This window comes from Pseudorca crassidens, chromosome 15, assembly GCF_039906515.1.
Source record: "Pseudorca crassidens isolate mPseCra1 chromosome 15, mPseCra1.hap1, whole genome shotgun sequence".
NCBI classification, from domain to species: Eukaryota; Metazoa; Chordata; class Mammalia; order Artiodactyla; family Delphinidae; genus Pseudorca; species Pseudorca crassidens.
The window spans coordinates 4,985,090-5,005,737 of NC_090310.1; the positions used below are offsets into that span (position 1 = coordinate 4,985,090).

Sequence of the window (20,648 nt, forward strand, 5' to 3'; positions counted from 1 at the left end):
CTAAAAGTCTTCGGTCTCCAAACTACTTTCATCCCTCTACCTCTCGGAGGAAAAAAAACCACACCCACACATCAGCAGATGATGAGAAAGGTGTCTTTATTGGATGATTTTGTTAAAAGGCATTTTTTGTCTGCTGAGGATCTTACAGGAGTCATCAGGGCATACCCACCACCAAAAAGTCACGGATGACTGTCTTATGACCTCACTAAAACAATGGGCAAATTGCAGAAGCATTTCGGGGGAAATTAATAAATAAATTAGGGGGAGGATGCGGGGTGTCCCAGTTCCTGGGGCTTTGGAGGCCTTCCAGCTGATTCTATCTCCATAGTCTGGGCCCTTTAAGAATGTACCATTTCCTGGAATTCTAGAACAGAAGAGGTGAGAACAGGGTCAGCCAGGATGGCTTGGTACTTTACAGACTTGCTATGGCCAATGAGAGTTCTGAAGAGGAAAGGGAACGAAGCAGTTTGTCAGATGATGGGCATGGCCCCCTCCAAGGGCACAAAAGGAAGAAAAGGTGTCACTGCCCACCGGTCCTGACACTCTGCAGCATTCCATCTTCCTGCCTAATCTAACAAACATCTTTAGCTTTTCGATAGAGCTCCTTGTGTTAGAATTTGCCAACCCAGTTATTTCTCTCTGACAATGAGTGAATTCAGTATAGTGGCCCATCACAATCTGTGCTCACTCAACCTTTTGTCTGGTCAATTCAGGACAGAAATGGGAGGTTTTCTTTTTCTATTAAGTAGCTATGTATTGCATATTTAGGAAACATTTAATAGAGCGGGACTTTGAACTAACTTTTCTTTACTGAACCCTAAGCTTACCCCCCAAATTTATATTGCTAAAAGATAATAGTAATAAGGTGTGGATGCTACAGACTGAAACTGAAAACTGGGTATTTGCTTTATATTTATCGGTACGCTTTGCTTATTTGGAAGTCTTTCATGGTTAGGTTTAAATAAATCAACTTTCCCTTACCTAAGTTATTTTTCTGACCTATCCATACAAGGTGCGTTAAGTCCCATGTAGTAAGTTATAGTGGTATCATCTTGAATAGATTTTTAAAATGAGGGTCTAAAGTAGCAGTTTTACATTTTAATTAGTACCACCATAAGAACCACATGTAAGTTCTCCTGAGCTGACATGCACAAAGTAGGTGAAAATCATGTAAGCAACATGACAAAATCAGATAAACATAATCCTACAGCCATGCAGTTATGCTAAAATTTGAATATAAGGCTCTGCATACAGAAGACTGCATAAATGATGGTTGATTTATTTGTTCTCTAATATTTCGGGCTACTGCCAGTAAAATGTATTTGTTTAAACCCTTGAAAGCTAAGAGGCTTTCCTACTCAAGTCAGTAGACTCTTTACTATGAGACATACTTGAGAATGTCAGTCCTTCCCTTGTTCAGAGAGACTCACATCCCACTGGTGGAGATTCCTTACATTATTGTCAGGGTGCATTAGGGTGTCTTGCAAATAATTGGCCAGGAAAGTAGCTAGTATCCTGGTCAGGTGAAGAGTATTTTCTGGTTCATAGACAGTGACCAGTGGGACCAGCTTCTATGGTACATCCCCAGGCATCATGCCAGAGTCTTGACATACATCATTTGCATCCTCACTTTAGTTCTATTTTGCAGATGAGAAGACTGAGGCTCAGCAAGGTTAAGAAAGGGGGATTTTAACCCATATCTGTCTGATCTCATGGCCTAAGCTCCCTGCCCCAGATGCTGCCTGAGCTAAAGTCTCTTATGCCGTGTACAGGTGTGAACATACCATCAGCCCCAATTTTCCCGTCTCCATCATTATCTGCAGCCGCCATCAAGGACTTGGTTTCTGACTCGGTCAGTTCTCTAGCACCACTCTCAAACTTCTGGAGGAAAAACCTACAGGATAATAAAGATTGAGGGGACTGTATTGAAAACCCACACACATTTCTATGCTCACCCCTTTCTCTTGAAGCAAACCGTCTGTTCCAACAGTTGCAATGATCAGTCAAGATCTTAGCAGGCAAAGGTTTCCTTCATTGTAGAGACTAACGGTGGGCATTTTGTTTTAAAACATCTTTCCAGGATTTTGTTATAAGTCCGTTTGCCCAAGAAAACCTCTAAGACTAATGAATTTTTGCACCCACAGTCTTTGGTGCCCATGTTTAGTGTTTTGCGTGGGTAGATATGTGGTCCACCGACTCATGTTCTTCCCTTTCATGAGGATCTGCTCATGGCTGGACACTGAAGGATACTTAGGAGGCTGGCCCCCACTACACCCCAGCCCCAGCTAGCAATGTTGGGGTGCCAGACGGGCTTAGGACAAAGCTTACTTCAGCTCTTCTTCATCCAGGTACCCACTCTGGTCGTTGTCTATGAAACGAAAAACGTCCTTCACCTGACTGGCTGACATCTTGGCGAGGCCCGATGTCTGGAAGAATTTTTGGGGTTCAAAAGTATCCGGGTCTGAAGAACAGAGAATGGGTTATTCTGATGCTCACTGGATTGCATTCTGTCTTTGGGCCAAAGTGCTGAAAACATAGGTTATTAAAAATACTACTTTTCCTAATAGCATTGAGCTACAGGGCCCGAGATTTTGAGTCAGCCAAGACTGGATGGCTTTGTGCTCTCACCTCCTTTCCCCCTTCCCAGCTTTCCCTCTCCACTTGACTTTGTCCGTCTCCCCTTTTCTCGCCTCCTCTCCTCTGTGCCTCCCCCTGCTCTTTTTACTGGCTGTGTATCCAAGATGCCAGCATCACTGGTCTAGTTGGTGGGAGAAGTGCAATCATGGGATTCAAACAGGCTGCGTGGCATCCACCGATTCCTTTTTTTCACATTTAGTAAGTTTCTTTCACCTTACAGAAATGTGATCGTATGTTCAGAGCTCATATTTTTATCTTTGTAGTTATCTAGTTAATAAGTTTTTCTCTGATCCCGTGAATTTTCAGCAAAGTTCACATTTTAATTTTTGTAGCTTTTCGGGAGGTAGAGGTACGTGAGAGAAACCCACCCCTGCCTTGTTTCCACTTTACCTTGGCACTCCTGCAGGGCTGCTGCAATGTCATCAGCACTAAGGACATCTGTGATGCTCATTTTCCACCTGTTCACACAGAATAAACAAGATGTGGTGAATGGCAAGCAGAAACATGCACGTCTGGGGGGACCACAACCCCCCCACCCCCAGGCCCACAGAAAATGCAAATTTGTTGAAAAATTTTAAAATGCGATAAGCATAGTATTGTATTAAGAGCTGGGACAGAATATCCAAATAAAAACCAAATATCAAGAAGATCCCAGTCCCCTGTGTCTCAGTGCCCTCTCCTGAATGGAGTTAAAGATGTAATTTAAAAATACAACCTAAAGAACAATTCGATTCTGTTTTCTTGTAAAAATTATAATTACATCATCGACCACTTACATAGGCATCTACAAACCATTCAGAAGTAAACCATGTTACAAATGCAATAGCATTTTAACACACCAGCCAGAGAAAGGCAGTGTTGCAAATTCCATTTAGGGAAGGATAGAGCTTGGGCTGCTTGCAGACTTTCTATGGAAGGGTTGCTATCTGTCCTGAAGGATGGGAATCAGAGACATCAAAAAACCCATCTACCAGAGATCAAAATCCATCCATGTGTCAACTCCATGGGAAAAGAGAATCTGAGCACAGCATGCACCAACCTAATATGAATGCGTGTAAGAAAGAAGAGTCTGGGGTCTGGTAGGTCCACCAGCTACTCACCGTTTTAGATTTTCCTCTAAGAAGAATCAGGGAAAAGAGTTGAAAGAGCCAAAAAAAAAAAAAAAACAGATGCGGTTTTGCTGCCTTACTGACCTACCTTATATAGGACTGAAAAAGCGATAGTAAGAACCTCTCAGATTTCCTTTTCAAGGATCAGATGGACGTAGCTCAGATGTCTTGCTTTACTAATTAAACCTCTTTTTTTTTTCTATTTATATCGCAAGGGAATGTGGGTGGGAACAGCAAATTTTCAAAAACAAACCTCAACAAGCCTTAAGGAAGGTTTCGATTCTGCAAACCAACCCTGCTGGCAAAGTGTAAAGGCACCAGAGGCCTGGTAAAGAGGAGACAGTGGTTGAAGTGAGGTAAACACATCTGGGGGTGCTCTGTAAACTGAAAAAGGCCCCCCAGATGTTAGAAGCTGCTGCCAGAGGCAGGTCTGTGGTCAGCCTCTGAAACTGTGGACACGTGAGGCCGACCTCAGTCTAGGCCTGACAGACTCGAAGTCAGTGTCACATGGATACGAAGGACTTGTCCAGCCCAGGGGATGGCACTGGTTAGATGACTTTCCAAAAAAGTCTTGACTTTGGTTTTTCTCAACTGTGTCTTTTTTTTTTATTATTGAAGTATAGTTGATTTACAATGTTGTGTTAATTTCTGCTGAACAGCAAAGTGATTCAGTTATACATACATTCTTTTTTAAAATATTCTTTTCCATCATGGTTTATCATAGGATACTGAATCTAGTTTTCTGTGCCATACAGTAGGACCTTGTTGGTTATCCATTCTACGTATAAAAGCTTACATCTGCTCATCCCAACCTCCCACTCCATCCCTCCCCCTGCCTCCTCCCCCTTGGCAACCATAAGTCTGTTCTCTATGTCCATGATCCTGTTTCTGTTTTGTAGATAGGTTCATTTGTGCCATATTTTAGATTCCACATATAAATGATATCGTATGGTATTTGTCTTTCTCTTTCTGACTTCACTTAGTATGATAATCTCTAGTTGCATCCATGTTGCTCTCAGCTATATCTTAAATTGCACACACTAAAAAGGCAAAAAGGAGGAAAACAACCAACCATTCCCAACCCCATAGGTAAAATTTGCAGAAAATATATGAGGCCAGGACTTGGGACCTCATGATTTGTTTTTGTTGGTTTGTTTGTTTTTACTTTCAGCAAACATTTATAGAGTCTCTATGTGGCCATCACTGTGCTAGACTCTTTTTTTAAATTTGTGGTAAAAAAACACATAGCATAAAATTTACCATCGTACCCATTTTTAAGTGTACACACCATTTAGTAGCGTTAACTACATGTACATGGTTGGACAACAGATCTCTAGAACTTTTTCATCCGACAAAACCGATCTCTGTACCCGTTGAACAAGAAATCCCCACTTCCCCTCCCCGAGCCCCTGGCGACCACCATGCTACTTTCTGTCTCCAAGAGTCAGACTACTTCAGATGCCCCTTAGAAGTGGCATCGTGCAGTATTTGTCTTTCTGTGACTGGTTTCTTTCACTTAGCAAAATGCCCTCAATCTTCATCCGTGTGGTAGCATATGACAGGATTTCCTTCTTTTTTTGAGGCTGAATTCAAGTTTTTTAAAAGTCAAAACTGATCCCATGTTGCAAACAGAATTATTCAGTGATTTTTTTAGAGAAGGGCCTCAGATTCTTCCCCGGCGGGTACAACCTGGATAGCCATCTTCAGTTTGATCCCAGATATATTTCCCTACCCCCATCCCTGCTCTGTACTTTTGCTAGTGTCATCAATGAAAAGTTTCTCTCAGGAACATCTACAGCATTATTTTTGCATTTTATAAGGTTTTTATTTTTTTATTGAAATATAGTTGACTTACAATGTTGTGTTAGTTTCAGGTACATAGCAAAGTGATTCAGTTTTTTTAATATATATATATATATATTCTTTTTCAGATTCTTTTCCCTTATAGATTATTATAAAATATTGAGTATAGTTACCTGTGCTATACAGTAGGTCCTTGTTGGTTATCTGTTTCATATATAGTATTGTGTATATGTTAATCCCAAATGCCTAACTTATCCCTCCCCCCCTTTCCCCTTTGGTAACCATAAGTTGGTTTTCTATGTCCCTACAGCATCTCTTAACTTACCAAACCTCAGGTCAGCACCATTTCTGTCTTGCCCACATGATGTTGCCCCAACGCCTAGCACATGCCTGACCTAGTTAGGTACTCGGAAATTATTTGATGAATAGATATATAAAAACAGCAAAAAAGAACTTGAAAACAAGATTACCAGCCAGCATCCACTTGCCCAGCCTTTAAAAAAACAGTTTCTGAAAATAAGTCTCAAGAAATTAGGTTGGTGACATTAAGTTGCCATAGAAACTGGCCGAGTCCTTTCTTTCTGTGGAAAGGTTTACAACTGTCCACAGAGATAAAGACATTTTAAAAAATCTGCTCATTTAAATGAAAACAGTATATGGGTTAAACCAAGACACTTTAGATTTTCATGCTGTTCTTCTGATAGAAACTAAAGATAACAGAGACCCAGTAAACATGATGTCTGAATCAACAGTGTAACCAGGATTCTGACTTGAATTCCACTGTGTGCAATCTGGGGGTCAAAATGTTGACTCACACAGAAGGACAAACAGTCTGTGATTTCACTAATGTGAGGTCCCTGGAGGAGTCAAAATCATGGAGACAGAAAGTAGAAGGTGGGGGCCGGGGGGTGGGGTGGGGGAGGGGGAGGGGGAGTTAGTGTTTAATGAGGACAGAGATTCCATTTGGGAGGATGAAAAAGTTCTGGAGATGGATGGTGGTGATGGTTGCACAACAGTGTAAGTGTACTTAAAGCCACAGAACTGTACACTTAAAATGGTTAAAATGGTAATGTTTATGTTATGAGTATTTTACTGCAATAAAAAATGTTGATTCAGTAATCTTCCTTATTTTGGCCACCAACTCACAACTGCTCCGGGGAAAGAGTAGAAAGAAGCTTTAGAGGTAGAAGACCTTAATTTGAGCCCAGATCTCTCCTTTATTAGTTGTGTAACTCTGGGTCCCAATTTCCTCTTGTGGGAAATAGGAGTAATTCAAGTGTCTGCTCCGTCAAGCTCCCTGCGTTCTTTTGAGGATCAAAGGACCAAGTGCAGGTCTGCAAGTGTCCAGAGAGGTCTCAGAGTCCCCTGTTGAATCCCACCCCTGTCCTGGGATTGCAAGAGTATTTCATTTGTGTATGCATTCCACTCGGTTGGTAGGGACTTCCCAGAGTGGAAGGAATGGATGCCTGGGTCGACTAGCAATGTCTGCAGTGGGGAAGCCCAGCAGCAGGGAGCAGGGAACTTGGCGATTCTGGCCAGGCTGTGTATTTGGACTTTGCTACTGCCAAGGGCCCTGGACTCTGAGATCACACTTCTGTCTCAGATATTTGATGCTGTCCCCAGTCACCTGTTTCAATCCAAATCCCTGGTGTGCCTCTTAATCTTGCAGACTTCCTCTACTCTGAGCCCACACACCTGCTGATTGTGTAGCTCTGTGATGTCATCTTTCTAGCCACACTGGCCTGACCCATCTCCTGACCCACTGGCCTGTCCGAGATGTCATCACTGCTTATGCCCAATCCCACCTGCCTTGCTGGTGACTAATTTCCCAGAAGTGTCTGAGGCTTTTTCAGTGTTTATGACACTGTAGATAAAAGCACAGCTGACCTACTTCCATACTCTCTCAATGGATGTCACCTCCTAACATTTCTCAACTTCATCTTCTTTCCATGCCCCACTGTCACCACCCTAGTCCAAGCCACCATCATCTCTTTGGGGAATAATTGCAGTGAACTCCTAACTGGCCAAGCCTCATCCCCTTGGGTTCCCCTTCCAACCTAACTGGGTGGACCTTTCTAAAAACCCACCTGTGTTAGTTTCCTAGGGCTGCTGTAACAGACTGAGTGACTTAAAATCTGTTGTCTCAAGTTCTGGAGGCCAGAAGCCCAAATCAAGGTGACAGCAGAGCCATGCTCCCTCTGAAAGGCTCTATGGGAGGATCCGTCCCTGCCTCTTCCAGCTTCTGGTTTTGCTGGCAGTGCTCAGCATTCCTTGGCTTGTAGCTGCATCACTACAATCTCTGCCTCTATCATCACATGGCCATCTTCTCCCTTTGTGCCCTCTTCTTAGAGGAACACCAGTCATAATGGATTGTGTTCACCCTACTTTAGTATGACCTCATCTTAACTAATTATATCTGCAATGACCTTATTTCTAAATAAGGTCACATTTTGAGGCATGGGGATTAGGACTTCAGCATATATTTTTTGCGGGGAGGGGACACAATTCAACCTATAACTTCAAGCACATGGCTCCCCATCCCTCTCTCCCGCCAAACCACAAGTCCTTCACTGGGTTCCACTTGCTTTTGAAATAAAGACAGAAGTCCTTCCCATGGCCTTGAAGGCCCTGCCTGATCTGTCCCCTGAGGACTTCTCCAGCCTCATCTCACACTGTCTCCCACTTCAGTCCCTCGAGTTACCTTTCTGCCATCCATGGCCTCTTTGTACTGTTGACTTTGCCTGAAAACTCTTCTCCTTCTTCTTGCCATAGATGTCTCATACACAGCCTTTATATCTCTGCTCAAGTGTCACTTCTTCCAGGAAGCCTTCCTTGACTCCCAGACCAGGTCAGACCCCCCACTTCACAGGCATTTGAACCACCATGCTTCTCTCTTATAGCAAAATCACAGCTGCACGGTCCCACTTGCTGTGATTGCTTGAATAGTGTCTCTCTGCCCACTGGCCACTAAGACGCATGAGGGCACGGGCAGGGGCTGTGTTTGTTCAACTCTGTTTCCCCATGTGGACACAAACAAAGACCAACCAAATGAGAACATGCAAGGGCTATTTCTTCAGAGCATCCTGAGGCAAGGGAGTCGATCACCATCACTTGTGTTTGGCAGAGCCCCGAAGGCAGGCAGAGGAGCAGGAAAGCTTTATTTTATTTTATTTTTTATAAATTTATTTATTCATTTATTTATTTTTGGCTGCATTGGGTCTTGGTTGCTGCACGCGGGCTTTCTCTAGTTGCAGCGAGCAGGGGCTGCTCTTTGTTTCGGTGCGTGGGCTTCTCATTGTGGTGGCTTCTCTTGTTGCGGAGCATGGGTTCTAGGTGCGAGAGCTTCAGTAGTTGTGGTGCGCAGGCTCAGTAGTTGTGGCTCTCAAGCTCTAGAGCGCAGGCTCAGTAGTTGTGGCGCACGGGCTTAGTTGCTCCGCGGCATGTGGGATCTTCCCGGACCAGGGCTCGAATCCATGTCGCCTCCATTGGCAGGCGGATTCTTAATCACCGCGCCACCAGGGAAGCCCAGGAAAGCTTTATAGTGGAAAACAAGGAAGGCTCAGATATGCTCTGGTAGGAGGCTGTCAGTGGGGAAGCCGGAGGCAGGCTAGTAGAAGCTGGACACCCTACGTGAGTATGTCAGGGAGTGTATTTGGCTTTCTCTGATTGGTCCTACGTTGGAAGCAGGAACAAAAATGAGGGGAGCTGTCAGTTAGTAGTCACGTCCCCATTGCTTTGGGCCGATGGTCACACGGGTTAGTCTGGCTTCCTGGATTACTTGCTGGGTCAGTGTTCTGACTTCCTACACCTCTGACTTATGGGCTGGTTTCCTGGATGGTGGGTCAGAGTTCTGACTTCCTACACCTCTGACTTATGGGCTGGTTTCCTGGGTGGTGGGTCAGAGTTCTGACTTCCTACACCTCTGACTTATGGGCTGGTTTCCTGGGTGGCGGGTCAGTGTTCTGACTTCCTACACCTCTGACTTATGGGCTGGTTTCCTGGGTGGCGGGTCAGTGTTCTGACTTCCTACACCTCTGACTTATGGGCTGGTTTCCTAGGTGGTGGGTCAGTGTTCTGACTTCCTACAACTCTGACTTATGGGCTGGTTTCCTGGGTGGCGGGTCAGTGTTCTGACTTCCTACAGCTCTGACTTATGGGCTGGTTTCCTGGATGGCGGGTCAGAGTTCTGTTTTCACATGTGCTCTGACCATTGTCAATTTTTTTTTTTATTATTATTATTTTTTTAGCGGTACGCGGGCCTCTCACTGCTGTGGCCTCTCCCGTTGCGGAGCACAGGCTCCAGACGCGCAGGCTCAGTGGCCATGGCTCACGGGCCCAGCCGCTCTGCGGCATGTGGAATCTTCCTGGACCAGGGCACGAACCCGTGTCCCCTGCATCGGCAGGCGGACTCTCAACCACTGCGCCACCAGGGAAGCCCTCCATTTTTATATTCAGTCTCTCACCAGCACCTTGCTTGTCACATTGTAAATATTCAATAAGTACATTGGAACGAATGGACTTGAGCGGGTCTCTTATCCCGAGCCTCAATTTCCCCCTTTTATAGTGGAGATAATAATACAACCTACTCCATCTATAGGTTGTTGACAGGTAATCCATGGGAAGCACCTGGCATTGGGCCAGGCACTCAGTGAATGAGGAATAAATGGTGGGCGTTGTTGTTGCCGTTATTGCTGTTTTAAAACAAAGACATTCCAGGCGAAACTCGTACAAAGCGCTAGAAAAGGAGAGGACAGTAACTGGGGGTTAGGAGATCCTGGAGTGTTGATAATGTGTTGGTTCTTGATCTGGGTGCTGGTTACATGGGTGTGTTTACTTTATAGAAATGCATTGAGCACTTTTCTGTACCTGTGTTATACTTCAATAGAAAGTTTACTTTTAAAAAGTGGTTGTGGGACTTTCCCAGTGGCGCAGTGGTTAAGAATCCGCCTGCCAATGCAAGGGACATGGGTTCAGTCCCTCGTCCGGGAAGATGCCACATGCTGCAAGCAACTAAGCCACGAGCACAACTACTGAGCCTGCGCTCTAGAGCCCACAAGCCACAACTACTGAGCCCAGGCGCTGCAACTGATGAAGTCCATGTGCTCTAGGTCATGTGTGCTGCAACTACTGAGCCCACGGGCTGCAACTACTGAAGCCCGTGCACCTAGAACCCATGCTCCGCAACAAGAGAAGCCACCACATTGAGAAGCCCATGCAACAAAGAGTAGCCCCCACTTGCCGCAACTAGACAAAGCCCGCGTGCAGCAACGAAGACCCAATGCAGCCAAAAAAAAAAAGTGGTTGCTACTCCCCCAAGGTTGAGCAGAGAAGGACGGAGGGTCTTGCCCTGTGACTTTGGCCTTGAGGTGTGGTGGGTGGAAGAGGTGGGATCAGGCATGGCCAGCTGCAGCCTCTCTCTGTCCTCTGGGCTGAATGATCATGGGGTTCTGTGGACTTCCACCAGAGGAGACCCAGATGCTGAGCTGGGGTGCTGCCTATGTTCATAGCAGGGCTGTGATGAGAGATGCTTAACCAGAACCAGGCTGTACCCTCTGAATGAGGAAAATTACCTCAGAGCTCAGAAAGAGAAGTCATCCCGGCCCTAAAGGGGATCAGAATATGCTGCCCAAAAATATGCCACTTGGACTACTTTGGGCTGAAGGCAATTGAGAAACAACAAATGCAAGAAGAGTTCTCTTCTCTGCCCTTATCTGCCTAAAGCAGGTTATAAATTTCCTGCAAGAAAAGTGGTTTTCCTGTACCAGGAAGGGGAGAGCAACTCATCACTGGAGGTGGAGAGTTGACGCCAGGATGAGTCTGCATAAACAGTCCTTTCTAAAAGAACCCTCATCTTCCGTTAGTTCCCCATATATTTCCTAGTCACTTCCCCATGACCTATCACCCCCAGAAGCCCAAACCTCTGTTCCTTTGTCTAGTCACTTCTCCAGAATTTATCATCCTTTGTTAAAATGATATGTAAGCCCCCAAATTTAATTGCTTCTTTTTTTTTAAACATCCTTATTAGAGTATAATTGCTTTACAATGGTGCGTCAGTTTCTGCTTTATAACAAAGTGAATCAGTTATACATATACATATGTCCCCATATCTCTTCCCTCTTGCATCTCCCTCCCTCCCACCCTCCCTATCCCACCCCTCTAGGTGGTCACAAAGCACCGAGCTGATCTCCCTGTGCTATGCGGCTGCTTCCCACTAGTTATCTATTTTACGTTTGGTAGTGTATATATGTCCATGCCACTCTCTCACTTTGTCCCAGCTAACCCTTCCGCCTCCCCGTCCTCAAGTCCATTCTCTAGTAGGTCTGCATCTTCTTTCCTCTCAACTCCCATGCAGGTAAAATAAAATTGTACCTTTTCTCCTGTTAACCTGTCTTTTGTCAGTTTAATTCCCAGGCTCCATGAACTGAACCTAAGAGATTGGAGGAAAAGTTTTTTTCCTCCCTGACTGCTGCCTTCATCTCATCACTCTGTATTCTTTTTTCTTGAGAGCACTTACCATGGTCTGAAATTATCTGGTTTACTTCTTTGTTTGCTTGGAATGTGCTGAAAAGTAGGGGCTGTATGTGTGTCCTGTTCACCCTCAATCCTCAGGGCCTGGCACTTACTAGCACCAGAGGCCCCCGCAGTGGAGAACAGAGGGCCTGGCCTCATCTGGGAGACGTGAGTAGTCGTAAGGTGGATCAGGTGGGAGTCTGAAGTCTTACTTAAACAGTGGCCAGTGTGGTTGAAAACATCCCTCATGCTTTGTCATTCCCCGTCTAGTCTAAGGGAGTCTCCAATGTCTTGCAGGACTGTGGCAAATTTGAGGACATTAAGACCTGAGATTCTTAAATGTTGGTGATTAAATTCCAAGGCCCATGGGAAAGCAACTCCTGAGTGACAAGTTAGAAAACCTGAAAAAATCTGAATTTCAACATCTAGCTGATGCCTCTGTACAGTGATATGGGTGGAAATCTAGAGTTACCCACCTTTTCCCCTTGATAATTCACTTCAGACCCAGGGTCATGTGTGGGCTGGACCTGTTTCCTTAGGGGGAATTTCTTTTTTTTAAATTGAAGTAGAGTTGATTTACAATATTGTGTTAATTTCTGCTATACAGCAAAGTAATTCAGTTATACATACATACATTCTTTTTTTAAATATTCTTTTCCATTATGGTTTATCATAGGATATTGAATATAGTTCTCTGTGTTATACAGTAGGATCTTGTTGTTTTTCCATCCTGTACATAATAGGTTACATCTGCTAACCCCAACCTCCCGGTCCACTCCTCCCCCACCCCTCTTCCCTTTGGCAACCACCACCAGTGGCAACCACCAGTCTGTTCTCTATGTCCAGGAGTCTGTTTCTGTTTTGTAGATAAGTTCATTTGTGTCATATTTTAGATTCCACATATAAGTGATATCATATGGTATTTGTCTTTCTCTTTCTGACTTACTTCACTTAGTAAGATAATCTCTAGTTGCATCCATGTTGCTGCAAATGGCATTATTTCATTCTTTTTTATGACTGAGTAGTATTCCATTGTATATATGTACTTAGGGGGAATTTCTAAGGGCAAGACAGGATACAGTACTTTAAGATATGATAATGTTAGGATAGCTTGACTTAGCATAACATGTATCTGGACTACACTTAGGATAGTAAGCACTCATATGATACCTGGCTAGGCTGGGGCACTTTCAGTAAATGAATGAACAAGCCACTAGCCTGGCTTACATGCACTGTGTGTGTGTGTGTGTGTGTGTGAAGGTTAAATACAGAAAGAGAAGAAGAAGAAGGGGAGGAGCAGGGAGAATGGAGAAGAGAGAAGAGAAGGAAACACGGGCCCTCCTGTCCCTTGAGCCTGGGGGGACTTGTAACTAAACATCCACTTGCCCGGCTAACACTTCTCAGGTCCCAGGAAAATGTTTCTTCACATCTCTTGCTCTGTGTCCTCAAAACAAAAGACAACTGTGTCTAAAGATGTGGAGGCTGTCCCTCTCCGATCCCAGAGACAGGGGACGAGGAAAGATTTGAGTGGTGGGAACCTTAGGAAACAAACAAACAAAAAGACAAAATTAAGTCATCAAATCCTTTTTCTCAGATACGGTGAATATGATAGATTCTCATATAACAAAGTATTGTTTCCTGGTAGTGCTAAATGTCTGTTTTTTTTGCTTTTCTTGGTGTTTTAATTTGTATTATAGTTATAGTTAATTTGTATGGACTAATTCCAGAGGTATGCACAGAGTAGCTTGTTAGTTACAACAATTGCACATGGTGACTAGGAAAATTTGCAGTATTAAACAACTCATGTTATTTTTGATTTGTGTACATATAGGTCTAGATGTAACATGAGAGAAGTGTTATATCAATTTTTTATGTTGGCAACTAGTTAGACATTGAATATTAGAATTGTGAACTGTCATGTTTAGAAAAATTTAGCAAGGTTTAATGAAATTCAGTGAATATCTTAAAACATTAAAAACTTTCGTTTTATTTAAATCATTTTGATTAAAAATTTTGGTTTTCCTTAACTATAATTCATAGTTTACCTTTTATTTGTAATAGCTTACTTTGAATGCTTTAGAAGAAAACAAGTTTGTGAAAACATACAAAAATAATTTTGATTTTTAAATTTTTTACCTTTAATATGCGTTTTTGATGAAAATATATTCAAATGTCATACTTTGAATACCGTTGCATTTTATTATTTATTCTTTATTTATGTTTGGCTGTGTTGGGTCTTCATTGCCGCATGCGGGCTTTCTCTAGTTGCGGCAAGCGGGAGCTACTCTTCATTGTGATGTGCAGGCTTCTCATTGCAGTGGCCTCTCTTGTTGTGGAGCACAGGTTCTAGGCGTGTGGGCTTTACTAGTTGTGGCACGAGGGCTCAGTAGTTGTGGCTCACAGGCTCTAGAACACAGGCTCAGTAGTTGTGGCACATGGGCTTAGTTGCTCCGCAGCATGTGGGCTCTTCCTGGACCAGGGATCGAACCTGTGTCCCCTGCATTAGCAGGCGGATTCTTAACCACTGCACCACCAGGAAAGTCCCTACAGTTGCATTTTAATTTTTAGTCCTTGAGCTCATTATTGACAGTAGAACATGAATTATGTGAAATTTTTATGATATCATTACATAGTTTTTGCTAAAAAGAAGGGAAGAAAAACAAATTCTACAAATTTAAAATACAATAATTTATGAATTATGTACATCATTGTTTTTTGTTTTTGTTTTTGGTCGCACCACATGACATGTGGGATATTAGTTTCCCGACCAGGAATTGAACCCGTGCCCCCTGCAGTGGAAGTGTGGCATCCTAACCACTGGACTGCCAGGCAATTCCCCTAATTGGATGAGTTTTTTTTGTTTTCATCATTGTTTTATTATTCATCCAAACATTGTTGACCCGGCAATACTGACATATAAAATAATAAAAGCTAGTCATTTTTTATATTTTGCCTATTTTGTTCATGCAAAAAGCCATACACAGCCTATCCACTTAAAATGTGTGTGAAGCACTTGTGTACCTCACGTCTCAGAACATTCCTGAAAGACAGGTATTGATGCTTCCTTATAGATGAGGAAACTAAGCTAAATTCCAGAGAATGTGCCAGTCCTCAGCTTCCTACTGAAATCTTCCTGGTTCCCTGCTCTTTCTACAGTTTCTGGACTAACTGCTTAATTTTGCAAGACACGGAGAGCAGAGTCCCAGTGAGATGATGGTTATTAGGAAGGGCCCGCCCTGGCCCCAGTCAATGGAGAGGCTGCTATGACAATGTATAAAGAATTCTGCAGATGTCAATCGCCTCTGCCAAAAATGTTAGAAAAAAACAAAGAAGCCATAGCTGTGGTTCAGTTGCTATGAGAAGGCATTTGTCAAGGTCGGAGGACAGCACGATGTACTCTAACGCTTCTTTGCATCACTTGTGATTCACACATGTGGTGCGTGGGCCTCTGTGCTGTCACCCTGGGCCAGCAAATGCCGGGGCCGGGAGCCAGGGCAAGAATATTTGGAGAGGGAAGGATGGATCAGCTGTGTCGAATGCTTCTGCGGGGTTCAGATGAGGCCTGAGAATGTCCATGAGGCTTAGCACGTGGGGACGATGCATGTGAGTGTTTTGGGGCAATGCAGGTGGGAGCTGCTAGGTGGGAGGTGAACAGGTGGGAGGGAGACCGAGGTGGGCAGCAGGAGGGGATGCAGAGCTGCAGGAAATCTTTTCAGATGTCAGCTGCCAATGGCTTTGCAGAAAGTTTGGGTTCAGGAGAGGGTCTGAGAGGGCCGAGCACCCCACTTGTGAGAACATTGATGCATCCTGGGTTTTAGTTCTTCTCCCTCAGGTCTTCCTCCAGCTTTCTGTTAGGACTGTATTCTGAGTGTTTGGAACGTTGGATCCATCGCTCCAGGCTTCAGTAATGGTCCAGCTGGCATTCTGGGTGTCCTTAGATCCCTTATGGGCGTCAGGGCCCCAATACCCGCTCCCTTAGCCTTCTCACTGGCTCTCAGAGGACAGCATGAGCCACAGCATTTTTTACCCAAATGTTGCAGGAGAAGACAATTCCTTCTCTCTGCCTTCCCTTCTAATGCCTTAAAATCATCCCAGAGATGACAGCACTTATGTCTTTTTTTTCCTCTTTGAGATTTACTTTAATGACTCAGTGGAATTGATGGCAAACATCTATTAATTCATTTGCACATAAGCCTTTGCCTGGCTGTGTCTTTGCGGGCTTTGAGAAGCATTGTAGGAAGATAAAGGCTGACATTGAGATGTGGGCAAAGCTTTCCAATCCACCAGCACCTTCTGAGTTCATGGGCTGCACTCCCCTCTTGAACAGCCTGCGTTTACTGCCATGGATCCTCTACTGTCTAGGAAACCCTCCGTTCTCCTGTGTTTCTCCTTAACTCTTACATTCCTACCCCACTCACGACACTTCTGACACCAGATGTGTGTGGCTGGGTTTCCCCACAACGAGCAATTCTCTGCGACACCAGCTGGGTGTCCTACAGTTTAACTCAATTAAGCTCACTGAGCTTCATACTTTGGGGATTTTTATGGAAGCTTCCTCACGTAGGCATGATCAATTATTAACTCCATTTCCAGCTCCTCTCCCCTCTCTGGGGGATGCAGGGTGGGGCTGAAACTCTGAGCTTCTAATCGTGGCTTGGTCTCTCTGGTGACCAGCCACCATCCAGGAGCCCACCAAGAGTCACCTCATTAGAACAAGAGACTCCTATCACCCCCGAAATTCCAAGGCACTTAGGAGCTGGTGTCAGGAACCAGAGTTAAAGACCAAATATTAGCACAAAAGATGCTCCCTGTGCTCTTATCACTTAGGAAATGCCAAGGGTCCAGGAGCTCTGTGCCAGGAGCTGGGGCAGAGACCAATATATATATTTTCTATTATCTCACGTACACAGTGAGATTTCTGGTGCTCTGTGATGTACATGATCGTTTTGTATTTATTATTTCTACACCAGTAATATTTAATTAATTAGCTAACCAGTTAATTAATAATTTTGTTAGTCATGCCAGGCATGTAATAGGTACTCCATAAAAATTTATTGCATATAAGACAGACTGTGTACCAATATTTTGATAACCTATAAGTTCTGTGATGTCTTTTTTCTGGCATTTCTTTTCTTCCTTAATACAGGTAACTTATAAGGAATCTATGTAGTTTGCATTTGAATGACTTGAATATCCTTTAGTTCTACTTTGATTTGACACAAAGAAGCACTGGTACGTCTCAAGTATTACCTGTTTTAGAAGCCTCCTGTCTGTAAGAGGAAACCCAATATCAAGAAATTGAAACAAATTAACTTCTGTGGAAGGAATGTAAAGAAAACGTTGGGTAGCTTGGCTAGAGCATTATCAGAGCAGTGTGTTGAATTGTAATGAAAATTTTTGATGTGCTGTTTCAATTTTCAGTAGCAAATCAATGTGTGTATAGAGGATCTTATTAAAAAGTTTATTGCGTAAATGAATAAGAAAAGTGATGTTCTAAGAGCTTGGGTGAATTCCCCAAGGTCAGACAGCTGGAAAATTCAGAGCGACGGTGAGCTCCTGTGTCTTCTGATTGTGTATCTGTTCAAGATCATGCCTAGATAAGAACATGAGGGGCCCCTGAGCCTCTAGAACAATGTCCTAGATTTGGACCTGGCCCTGATGTCTGTGGTCTCCAGAACTTCTGGATGACAGTGCCCCCCTTCCTTGAAGTTTCTCTTATTAGATGGTTTTCCCGGGTCTGATTCTCAGGGGGATATCTGTCCAATTCAAGGAGCTCCCCCCACCATCCGCCGCCACAGCACCTGTATGTTAGGGAAGAGCAGACAGATAAGAAGAGGGTGCCCTGGAGTGCGCACTGCGGCCTCTCTCGTTATGTTGGGTTTCGTTGCTATTTCTCCTTAATTAACTCACTTAGTCTCCATTAAATGTTACCTGCAGCCCGTCGGTAAGTTGAGATGGAGATGCTCACATTTCTCGTTCATGAAAGAATCAACCTTCTGAAGCATTTTGTTTCTTCTCTCCTCTAACATTTCATATGTGCCTGAGCAGTTCGGGGCTCTCCTAATATTTTTTGCCCCGGTCAAAAATGGGTACATTTATCAAATAGATCACAGAGTTGGTCAGATAGCAAAAACTTTAAGGATAGGTTTTTACTGAAAAATGCTCAGAAACTTCTTGGCAAGAAGTCTTTGAACGTGGGGGCAGCCCCACTGCTGACACGGGCTGTGTTGGAGCAGGTGGTGGTGGTTGTGGTGGTGGTTGTTTTTTATTCGGTGGGAGGGAGGATGTGCCTTGGGAATCCTGATTCTTCAGTGGAGGAAGCTGGAGTGGAAAAGCTGGGTCATATAGTAGTTTTAAGACACTGTCAACCCGTTTTCCAAAGAATTTTAAATTCAGGAGAGAAAACATGTTGAAGAGTAACCTAAGAGCCCAAGAGATCTTATCGGCACTTGGGGAACACACCTGTTCACACAGAGAAAGCAACTCCAGCAGTGAAGAGAGTTCCAGTCCCCTCCATGTCCTCACCAACACTTGGTATGACAGGTCTTTTTAAAAATTAGGACGTTTTCATTGATTTGTAGTGGGATTCTCCTAATGACTATGATGTTCAGCATCTTTCCACGCGCCTACGCTATGGACCGAATGTATCTCTCCAAAATTCAAAGGTTGAAACCTAATCTGAAGTATGAGGATATTAGGAGATGGGTCCTTTGGGAGGTGATTAGGTCCCTCCTAAATGACCTCCAGATCACCTCCTAAATAGGGTGGAGCCCTAATGAGTGAGATTAGTGCCCTTATAAAACAGACCTGCAGGCATCTCCCTTGCCCCCTTCTGCCATGTGAGGACACAGCTGGGAGGCGCTGGCTGTGAATCAGGAAGAGGGTTCTCACCAGACACCAAATCTGTCAGTGCCTTGATCTTGGACTTCCCAGCCTCCAGAACTGTGAGGAATAAATTTCTGTTGTTTAAGCCACCAGTCTGTCGTATTCTGTTATAGGAGCCTAAATGAAGTAAGACATCCTTATTGAGAATTACAAGCATACCTCGTTATATTGTGTTTCACAGATATTGCATTTTTTACAAATTGAAGGTTTGTGGCAATCCCTCATCAAGTAAGTCTATTAGTGTTATTTTTCCAACAGCATTTGCTCACATCATGTCTCTGTGTCACATTTTGGTAATTTTTGCAATTTCCAAACTTTTTCATTATTATTATATTTGTTTTAGTGATCTGTGATCGTTTTTTTTTTTTTTTTTTCCTGCGGTACGCGGGCCTCTCACTGTTGTGGCCCCTCCCGCTGCTGAGCACAGGCTCCGGACGCGCAGGCTCAGTGGCCATGGCTCACGGGCCCAGCCGCTCCGCGGCATGTGGGATCCTCCCGGACCAAGGCACGAACCCGTGTCCCCTGCGTCGGCAGGCGAACTCTCAACCACTGCGCCGCCAGGAAAGCCCCGATCTGTGATCTTTGATGTCACTACTATTATGACTTGCTGAAGGCTCAGATAATGGTTAGCATTTTTTAGCAATGAAGTATCTTAAAAATTAAGGTATGTACATTTTTTTTAGACATAATGCTATTGCCCACGTAATAGACTATGGTATAGTATAAACAAAACTTTTATATGCACTGGAAAACCAAAAAGTTATTGTGACCCACTTTATTGCAAGATTCGCTTTATTGCGGTGGTCTATAACTAAACTTGAAATATCTCAGAGGTCTGCCTGTAGCTTTAAAGATAGGATCAATAACAGCATATTTGTACACCAATTAGAAAGATTTATTAGACAGTGAAAAATCAGTGACTGAGGGGAGAGTGATTGGAGTGATGTCCTTGAGTGTGATGGGGTCCTGTGTCCACATGGAGAAGCTGGCTTAGGTAGGATGGGGCTGGAGCATCCTATGCATAAGGATAGAAGGCAGAGTATGTGGGATGCAGGTGCTGGTGGTGCACAAATGGGTTTGGGGGCGGGGCAAAAAGCTCTCTTCTGATGGTTTCTGTTTTCTCAGTGAAGAAGCAAGTTCACCTGCTGAGGATGAAGATGTTTTGGGGTTTGAGGATTGAAAGAGTGATCTGGGGAAGTGAGAGAGAGAGAGAGAAAAGACTAGAGATAGAGTGGGGTTTCCTGGCAGGAAGTTTTACTTTGTGAAATATTTCAGACTTCAACGACCTGTAGAACGTAGCAGGCAGTGCCTGTAGTTCGATACCACTGGATCTGACCTGGGATTCCCATTAACCAAATTTGGTGTCATCATGACTCAGCCACCTGATCTAGTCACCTTGAGCCTCTTTATAAGTGCTTACGGTATTTTTGGCCAGTGTCAGCACAGCCGAGCAGCATGGTTCTCCAGTGCCCTGAATTATTCATGGTTTTGACCTATTCTAACGAGAACTTTGCCCAAAAGGCTAAATTATTAAGCACCTGGGTGCGATGTTGGAGGATGCTGCCTAGAAAACCGGGACACGGTGAATTTTCTTGCTGGTTTTGCTTCTTATGGGAGTTGAGCCTTCACTAATGACGCACAATTGCTCCCCAAATGAAAGACGGTGATGCCGAGTGGCATTAACGTCACAGAACCCAGAGGAGA

At 44.0% G+C, this 20,648-nt stretch overlaps 2 protein-coding genes across 3 annotated transcripts in view; one reads left to right on the top strand and one right to left on the bottom strand.

Annotated features, from left to right (window-relative positions):
• The window catches only part of LMTK2 (lemur tyrosine kinase 2), a 174,876-nt gene that overhangs the window by 12,384 nt on the left and 141,844 nt on the right, over positions 1 to 20,648 (top strand). Inside the window, exon 1 of one of the 2 annotated variants that reach the window (XM_067705468.1) lies at positions 15,523 to 15,662. The exons of the other annotated variant lie outside the window; for it this stretch is intronic. The gene's annotated coding sequence lies outside the window, so the exon portion shown is untranslated. Of the gene's footprint in view, positions 1 to 15,522; positions 15,663 to 20,648 lie in introns of those variants that run through there. 2 annotated transcript variants of the gene reach the window in all.
• Positions 99 to 3,090, bottom strand: LOC137206652 (oncomodulin). The gene is made up of 4 exons (XM_067705544.1): positions 3,028 to 3,090; positions 2,329 to 2,461; positions 1,785 to 1,894; positions 99 to 364 (listed from the first exon to the last, which is right to left on the bottom strand). The coding sequence occupies exons 1-4, from the start codon at positions 3,086 to 3,088 to the stop codon at positions 339 to 341; spliced, it is 330 nt and encodes a 109-aa protein (XP_067561645.1). The 5' UTR covers positions 3,089 to 3,090; the 3' UTR covers positions 99 to 338.

What these genes read in the sequence shown, in the direction of transcription:
- LOC137206652 (XM_067705544.1), bottom strand. Translation starts at nt 3,088, where the DNA reads ATGAGCATCACAGATGTCCTTAGTGCTGATGACATTGCAGCAGCCCTG. An exon ending in AGCCCTGCAGGAGTGCCAAG is followed by an intron (nt 2,462 to 3,027) that starts GTAAAGTGGAAA and finishes TCTGTTCTTCAG; the next exon opens with ACCCGGATACTTTTGAACCC. An exon ending in CTGGATGAAGAAGAGCTGAA is followed by an intron (nt 1,895 to 2,328) that starts GTAAGCTTTGTC and finishes ATTATCCTGTAG; the next exon opens with GTTTTTCCTCCAGAAGTTTG.